The sequence below is a fragment of the Elgaria multicarinata genome, chromosome 23 (genome assembly GCF_023053635.1).
Source record: "Elgaria multicarinata webbii isolate HBS135686 ecotype San Diego chromosome 23, rElgMul1.1.pri, whole genome shotgun sequence".
Taxonomy (NCBI): Eukaryota; Metazoa; Chordata; class Lepidosauria; order Squamata; family Anguidae; genus Elgaria; species Elgaria multicarinata.
The window spans coordinates 13,246,410-13,254,460 of NC_086193.1; the positions used below are offsets into that span (position 1 = coordinate 13,246,410).

General features: G+C 51.1%; 1 protein-coding gene across 1 annotated transcript; it reads right to left on the reverse strand.

Annotated features, from left to right (window-relative positions):
• Positions 1–123: 123 nt before the first annotated feature.
• VMAC (vimentin type intermediate filament associated coiled-coil protein) lies at positions 124–3,749 on the reverse strand. Its single transcript, XM_063147365.1, has 2 exons — positions 3,544–3,749; positions 124–2,931 (listed from the first exon to the last, which is right to left on the reverse strand). The coding sequence occupies exons 1-2, from the start codon at positions 3,747–3,749 to the stop codon at positions 2,583–2,585; spliced, it is 555 nt and encodes a 184-aa protein (XP_063003435.1). The 3' UTR covers positions 124–2,582.
• Between the last annotated feature and the right edge of the window lie 4,302 nt (positions 3,750–8,051).

Here is an 8,051-nt window from a genome sequence, read left to right on the forward strand (position 1 = left end):
CGTTGGGACACTCTTAACCTGGAGGCTGATGCAAAATAAGCCAACTGGAAGGAAACCACAAGCAGAAAGTTGCACACAGATCGAGTATACCAAAATAGGTTTATTTAATTTATTTTTGCTTCCAGCAAGGAAAAGTCAGAGCGAGGACGCAGCATAACTGAGTCCCCGTAGGCACTTAAACCGGAGCTCCCGTCGTAACGTTTGGCAGCGGTGCCGTCCCGGCCCGTAACAAAGGTCACAGTCGTCACCGAGGGAAAAGAGACTGATCCTGCGCACTTTTACTCCGAGGGAAATCCCATCGCGGTCGTCAGGGGACCCTTCAAGATCGCCGCTCTGAAGGAGCTCTTTTAAAAAGGGGGGTTTGCAAAATTGTAAACGAAAGTTCTTCAAGAGGAGGAACGGAAGGACGGGCGGCGTCTTTGGAATCCAAACGCCCAGCCTCAGTCTGGTTTAGGGGGCGGCTCTGGGGCCGTTTGTGCTGCTACGATTTGAAGCGGCGTGAGACCCCAGACCCAACCTGATGTAGCTCCTCTGCAGAGAAATCGGGCAATCATACCTCCACCCCGCTAAGCGCCAGAACCAGGAGAGAATTCCAGACGCCTTCAGACCAGACCAGACACGCTGGAGTGACCTCTGGAGCAAAGGGGTCAGCATATAGCTGCGTTCCTGGTGCGTAGAAAGATGTTGCATTTATTCCCTTTTCCAGACTTGGGGGGGGGGGGGGGAAGAAGGAGAAAAGGGCTGGCCATGCTCCATCCTGAGTGCCACCTTTCTTCTCCAAGTGCTCGTCTCGATGTAGCCAAAAGGGCGCCCCAGCCAGGTACGAGGGAGGTATCGAGGAGGTTGGAGGACACCTGAGGTTTGCAGAAGTGCACAAATAGCTTCCGGGGAAGAAAAACCCAGCGGCGACGGGATACCCGAAAAGCAGCCCTAGAACTGGGCGTGCTCGGTGGCCACAGGCACGGGGGGGGGGAGGGGCACATGAATCTGCGACGGGGTGAGAAAGGCATGACTGACTAGGAAAGTGGTCTGAAGCACCCTGCGCGGCAACTCTTCGTTGCAGATCCTGCGTGCTAGATGTGTTATTTTTAGCGTTAAAGTGTCATTTCTCGCTTCTGACTAGAAGCGCTTTCGTAACAACAGAAAAAAATCCTATAAAAACAAATATGTAACTGAGACGGCTGGCGTCTTGGGCTCGGCTAATGACCACGGACAGCTGAATGGAAGAAAATGCCCAACTTCAGCCGGGAAACGGATCCAAGGTAACCCAAGAGGAAAACGGGGCATTATTAGTAAATTTAGGGTAGGGATTGACCTATATCTGCCATCAGAGTCATTAAGCTTCTCCCACCAACGGAAAGAGCTACTCACGGAAAAGGGCCAGGGAAGAAGGTAAACTGATCAAAGTTGCCGTCCCACACACACCCCCCCCTTTTATTAGGGGCAAAGCATCCTACACAGACTCGAGGTTGGAGAAGAAGCAACTCTAAAGACTGCAAAATGCAGACGTCGGTTGGTTTTGTGGCCCACGTGAACGGCGCTCACCTTCGAGGCTGGGAGTTCTCCACGGGTCAGGCCCCCAAAACTGTCAAGGCCCCAAAGAGAGACGCACACCCCTATCTGCAGGAAATTGAGCAGGGGGTTGGACTCGATGGCCGTAGAAGCCTCTTCTAGCTCTACCATGATTCCAGAAGTCGTGGCTGGCATCCGCCCACGGCCACTGCTGCTTTAAAGTGTCCCTAACTTACACCACGTTTTGAAGAGAGATGGGAGCTTCCAAAATGGACTCCAGAACCAGGAGGAGGCAGGACGTCTCCGGAGGAGGAGAGGCGTTCGTGTGTGTGTGTGTGGTGGAGTCCAGGATTAATCCCACAAGATTCCCTTAAGAACGTGATGCCGGTATCTAGAAACTGAAAAGACGCCATTCCTCCCGTCACCCAGATCAGGACGTTTCTGAGCCGCCCCCTGAAAAGGCAGGACCAGCTGCCGTCACGTACGCCACGGGCCTAGCTGTTTTGGGGTGGACCCAGAGACCCAAGAATTCGGCTCCGTGCTGAAGGAACTGTCATTACTCCTCCTTACAAAGTGCAGGATATAAATCTATGGGAGAAAAACTCAGCCCCCTCATGGAAACCTACTTCTCCAAGGGAACCTGCTGCCCCCCAGATGTGCTGGACAGCAGCTGCCATCCTATCCCGGCCAGCAGGACTGGCTGCTGTTTTTCTCTGCCCTCTTCTTCCCTTTTTTTCCTTTTGTGTGGTGCCCTTTTTCGATTCTAAGTTGGCCCGGAATGACTGGCACTGCAGTCTGGAGGGCATCAGTTTGGCTGGGCGCCTCATGGTCCCCAAAACCCAATCGGGGTGGAGGGAAATGTTTGAGGCTCAGGTTATTCCTGAGCCCCAAAGGAATGGTTTGCATCAGCTAGCTAATTAAAGCTGATGAGCCTGGATCTAAAGGCCGTAATTCTCAACCCCCCCCCCCCCCGTCCCTGGCTTCGGCAAGTTGGACATCCCAGAGTATGGAAAAGGGGGTCACCCAGGAGAGGTTATCTGGGCAACGGGGCACCAGAGGGTCCCGCCTGTTCACACCGTGGTCCCGAACAGCGTCTTGTCTGAATCCTGGTCGTCGTCCGCAACGGAGAAGTCCCTGGTGTCCAAATCGAGATCAGGGAGGCAGTTTGCCTCCGGCGACGGGCTCCGGTTTGGGGAGCCCCGGCCGCTCCGGGGTGCGAGGACGGGGCTCAGCTGCTCCCCCTCGGCCATGTAGGCCAGGAGATTGTCCAGGACGGGGCGGCTGCGGCAGATCTTGGTGAGGAGGCGGCTGCGGTGGCGGAGCTGCGCGATGGCGGCGTCCTTTTCCTGGATCACGCCCAGGAGCCTCCGGCCGTTCTCCTCGGAGGACTGCAGCTTCTCCTCCAGAGTGGCGATTTCCCTGTGGGGCAGAGGAGAGGAGGGAGGAGCCAGGTGAAGGTTTCGCTTTCCAGCGCCCGAGCCAGAGGAGGAAGCCCCGTAACGGCTTTGGGGTGCTAGTCCTCATGAGCATAAGGAGACTCCCTAGGCTGGATCAGGCCAAAGCTCCATCTAGTCACACAGCGGCCAACCAGCTGTCCATCAGGGAACAGCATCCTCTTGCCCATGTTCCCCAGCCACGGGTGTATATATCCAGACTGCTTCGGATACTGGAAGTATCAATGCCAGTAGCCCTAGATGGCTTTCTCCTCCAGGAACTGATCCAACCCCACCCACCCCCTTTGAAAGCCACCCATATTGGTGGCCGTCACCACACCCTGTGGCTCTGCGCTGCATGGACGAGCCCTTGCTCTTCTCTGCCCTGAGTCCCGCACCCGCCAGCTTCCTGGGCTTGGTGCCCCCTGAGAGGACCAGTATTTTGGCTGGGGGCTTGCGAGGGCGCTAGTCCTCATGGAGTGTCCGTTTCCTCTGATGGCAGCGGCGTGGGGGGCAGGGAGGCAGGCAGGGAGGGAGGCGGGGCTCCCTCACCTCACCTGCCCTGGCCAGCCCTCCTCACCTGCGCGGCGCTGCTCACCTGTCCTTGCCCCGGCGCAGCCCCTGCACGGCCTGGCGCATCTCGGCGTCCTTGCGGATGAGGCTCTCGGCCTGGCCCCGCACCGTGTGCTCGGCGGCCGCCAGGCGCCGCTCCAGCTCGGCCACGCGCCCGTGCAGCGCGGCCAGGTGCGCGTTGGCCTCGCGGATCTGCACCGGCGTCGGCGGCGCGCCCGGCGCCGACGACATCATGGAGGAGCCCGCGCGGCCGCGCCCGGACAGGCCGCGCCCCCCGCCCGCGCGCCGCAGCCAATGGCGGGCCGGCGCCACGGCCCCCCCTCCTCAGCCCCCGCGCGCCGGGGCCAATCCGCGCGCTCCGAACCCGCCCGGCTTCAGCCCCCCCACTCTTCCTCCCGCGCGTCGAGGCCAATCAGAGCGCAGGCCGCGGCACCACCACCGCCAGGGAAAAGGAGAAGCCCCGCCCCCATGTACCTCCCCCACGTACCTTTCCCCCCACCCCTCCACACTCGCTCGCTGCCCCGCCTGCTCTCGCGAGGCTTTGGCCGCCGGCGTCCTTAGCGGGGTCTCGCGAGATTTGTAGCCGACGCAGCCCCCCTGCGCTGAAGCTAAGGCTAAGCTGACGCTTAATAAACACTTTATTTATTTATGTATTTATTTTAGAGTATTTCTATCCCGCCCCTCAGCCAAAAGGCTCTCGGAGCGGCTTACAATTGATCAGTAAAGATAGGCTGACCGTATTTTGGAAACCAAAAAGGAGGACCATACAGCTGCTCTCAAGGAGCCCTGCCCACCCCAACATCATGCCCCGCCCCCAAGGGGGCGTGGCCTTGGTCACATGTCTGGTTCTACAGCTCACGAGTAACACCCACCTGTTCTACAAAATACATGAATGTTAAAATCGCTGAAATGAACAAGTGAGACATTCAACGTGTCTGAAATCAACATGTATTTTTAGTCGCTGTACAAATTTCTTTGTGGTAGTTCCTTTTGCTGTCCTCATACAAGATCAGTAGAAAAGACAATTATTATTTTTCCATTGTTTTAAAAGGAAAAGGTCCTGGATGAGAAAAAGAAATATTTATTTAAAATATTTATATCCCGCTCTATATCACTAAGATGTCAGGGCGGTGTACAGATAGTATAAAACAATAAATATACACAGTTAAAAACAAATAGCTATGTGGATAGGAGGGGAAATGCTCCTATCCAAATGTTTAGTGCTAGACTAAACAGAAAATGGGAAATATGCAGTAAAGAAAGATTAGACAGGGAGGCAAAAGGTGCAATTCTCTAGCCAGAAAAAAGTCCTACAACTGCCAGCGTAGGATCGTGCCCTAACCAGAAGCAAGCCTCACTGAGATTATTATCATTATTTACCCGCCTCTCCTTCTGGATCGAGGCGGGGCACCACACAAATAAAAACACCATTAAAATACATACAACTAATTCAAACATTTAAAACTAGTACATCATTAAAAGCAGCACACCATTATTTATTTATTTAAGCATTTTTATGCCGCCATTCAGCCAAAAAAGGCTCTCATGGCAGCTCACAGAAGTATTTCTTGACAGTCCCTGCCCACAGGCTTACAATCTAAAAGACACGACACAAAAGGAAAGGGGATTGGGAGGGAGGAGGAAGGACCATTAAAAAAGGCATCTTTTAATAATAGGAGTTACTCCCAGGTAAGGGTGGAGATAGAAGAGAGGAATGATTGGGTTACTGAAGCAATCTTTTCTCAGGCCTATTCAGTGTGAACTAATATAAAGCAAGAAAATGCAGCTCTCTTTAAAACATTCTAAGACTTGAGATGTAATATAAGGTGGCTACCAGGAGCAGGGACTTCTCTGCTGTGGCACCCCGGCTGTGGAATGAGATCCCTAAGGAGGTTCGCTTGGCACCTACATTATATTCTCTTAGGTGCCAGGTGAAGACCTCTTTATTCTACAGGTATTTTAACAGTCTATAAATTAATTTTAACTTTGCTCTTTTAAATTTGTATTTTTGCATTGCTGTTGTTTTTATCTTGGTTGTGCTTTTATATTGTATTTTATATTATGGTTTTATACTATTGTTTTGTTTTGAATTGCCTTAAATTTGTAAACCGCCCAGAGAGCTTCAGCTATTGGGCAGTATAGAAATGCAATAAATAAATAAATAAATAAATAAAACTAGATTTTCACAAGTCAATTTCTATTGAAGGTCTTACTCCGGGCATAGCCGTTTGCAGATTTTTACGTATACACTATTTGGAGAGCACCCACAATATGGCCTTAGTGGTGAGATTAGAACAGTTTTCACTGGGGCCTGGTCACATTATTTGAATAGAATACATCTTGATATCTCAATAAATAAAAACACTGACAATGTAACAATAAAGGTAAACTAATAATTATAATAATGTAAAAATATAAGTTATCAACCAGCAGTATAACCCTACAACCAACTAACTCAACCATTGCTGTTGTATTCAAAGTGAACCCAATTTTCCCATTGTTCTGTTGTCCATAATAATGGAAAAGGTTTTCTTTTAATAATGCCTTGTTTAGGATTCCTAAAGTGACCCATTTCCTGGTTTAACCCAGGGATATGGAGGTAATATCATTTAGCACTGCCAAACCTTGTAGCATATGGTCACCCTAAAATGACCAGCTGGACAACCCTCTGTCAGGGATGCTTTAGGGTGGATTCCTGCATTGAGCGGGGGGGGGGGGTTGGACTCAATGGCCAACTCTGCTATTCTGTGATTCTATGATTATGTACTATTTTAGGGTGACCATATGAAAAGGAGGACCTGGTGAGATTCCCTCTTCATCACCACAGTTAAAGGTGCAGGAGCTATACTAGATTTAAAAGCAGGCAGGGCACCTGCAGCTTTAACTGTGGTGATGAAGAGGGAATTTCTCCAGGTTCCCCATATATACAAATGACACCTGCTGAAATAAAAACACTGAAATTTCCTTTTCAATACAGCTGTTAAAGCTACAGGAGCCCTGTCCTCCTTTTCAGATGGTCACCCTAAATAAATGAACATGCAGGCATATGAAACCGCCTTTTTAGTCCATCCACTTTAGCACAGTGCCATCTGTTTTGACTGGCAAGTTCTCATCTGTCCTCTGGCTTGCTACCAGACCCTTTGAATTGGACCGGACAGGAATCGAACTTGGGACCTTGTGCGGACAAAGGTTATGCTCTGCAGCTGAGCTAAGGCTGCCTATAGTTGAGGAAGGGAGCCGCTCAGTCCCCTGCAAAGGCACTGAGAAGTGAAGTCCGCCGAAGAATGCTGCTTCCCAAGCTTATACAGTGCAGGTGTTGAAAGCACTCTGCAGACGCTCAGAGGCACTCTCATCATTACTTCTACACCACACGTTTGCTGGGGTTGAAAACAGGTTCTGGGGCCGGAATGGGTGTGTGTTAGGATTGCAGAGGTGTAACAGGGGTGCAAGGGGTGAGTTCTGGGGGTGCAGCATAAAAACAGCTAACGTTTAAAACAATTAAAGCACATATCTAACAGTTTGGTAAGTTTATCTATTTCTGTTTCAGTTAAACTTAGTTGTGCTATACCCTCCTTTATTTCCCATAGAGCACAGTTCAAAAAGAACAAGACCACCGTACTGGAACAGGGCGGCCATCTCAGTCATCATTGGCTGCCTGGCTAAGTCTGTCTTCGTGCAGCTGGCATTTGGCTCTTGCTGGACTTTTGCCAACTCTACCAGTAGGATGAAACCTTTCTGGTTTCTGGCGAGTGGCTGGGCATTATTATGGCCCTTAAATATTTGTAGAGGGGCATGATCCGCTGGGTCTTGGGTGAAGCAGTCAACACCTGCTGTTGGCCGCGTCGGGGAGAAATCGCCTGCGTTGTCCTTGAGAGCGCCGCCTCGGTTGCTGTCTACACTTGACTGGCGAAGTCTGGGTCAACGGCCCTCTTGCAGCGTGATGTGTGGATCCGGGAAGATCTGGTAGGGACCTTTCCACCTGGGCGCCAGGGTCCTCTTGTCCACTGAAGAACCTTGATGCAGACGCAGACTTTGGCCGGTGGTCGTGGCAGGGCTCGTCTGGGTGTCTTTAATCTGTGAATGAGAACATTAAACTAACTCATTAATGTACGGCCATAGCCTTAACACTTGATCATCTGTTAGTTGGCGTTTGGTGGCCTGAATTTTATTAAGGGGAGAGTCACTGGTTTACCCGTGAGGGTTCCATAAGGACTAAACTCTTGTTCATAAGTGCCAGAGGCCGGCCACACATCATAAAGATTGCCAACTAGAGTTATTATGCATTATCAACTGCATATAGCTCAGACCATACACAAGGTATGGGCTTGCCCTTCCTTGGAAACACGGTGTGCCCTGATATCCTTGATACTCCCTATTCTTAATTGCAAAAAAGGGATTTCATCAAATTCCAAGACCCCCAGGTGATCAGGCTGGAAGTTTGGATTTCATGAAGAGGAATCAGGAGAACACACACACCATGCTTTGCAGCAAGGTCACAACGTAGTTAGGGCATCAAGAAATGCTTCATGTGGT

Excerpts from the sequence above, each read along its gene's own strand:
- VMAC (XM_063147365.1), bottom strand. The coding sequence starts at position 3,749 with ATGTCGTCGGCGCCGGGCGCGCCGCCGACGCCGGTGCAGATCCGCGAG. Across the intron at positions 2,932-3,543 it reads CTGCGCCGGGGCAAGGACAG|GGAAATCGCCACTCTGGAGG; the intron begins GTGAGCAGCGCC and ends TCTGCCCCACAG.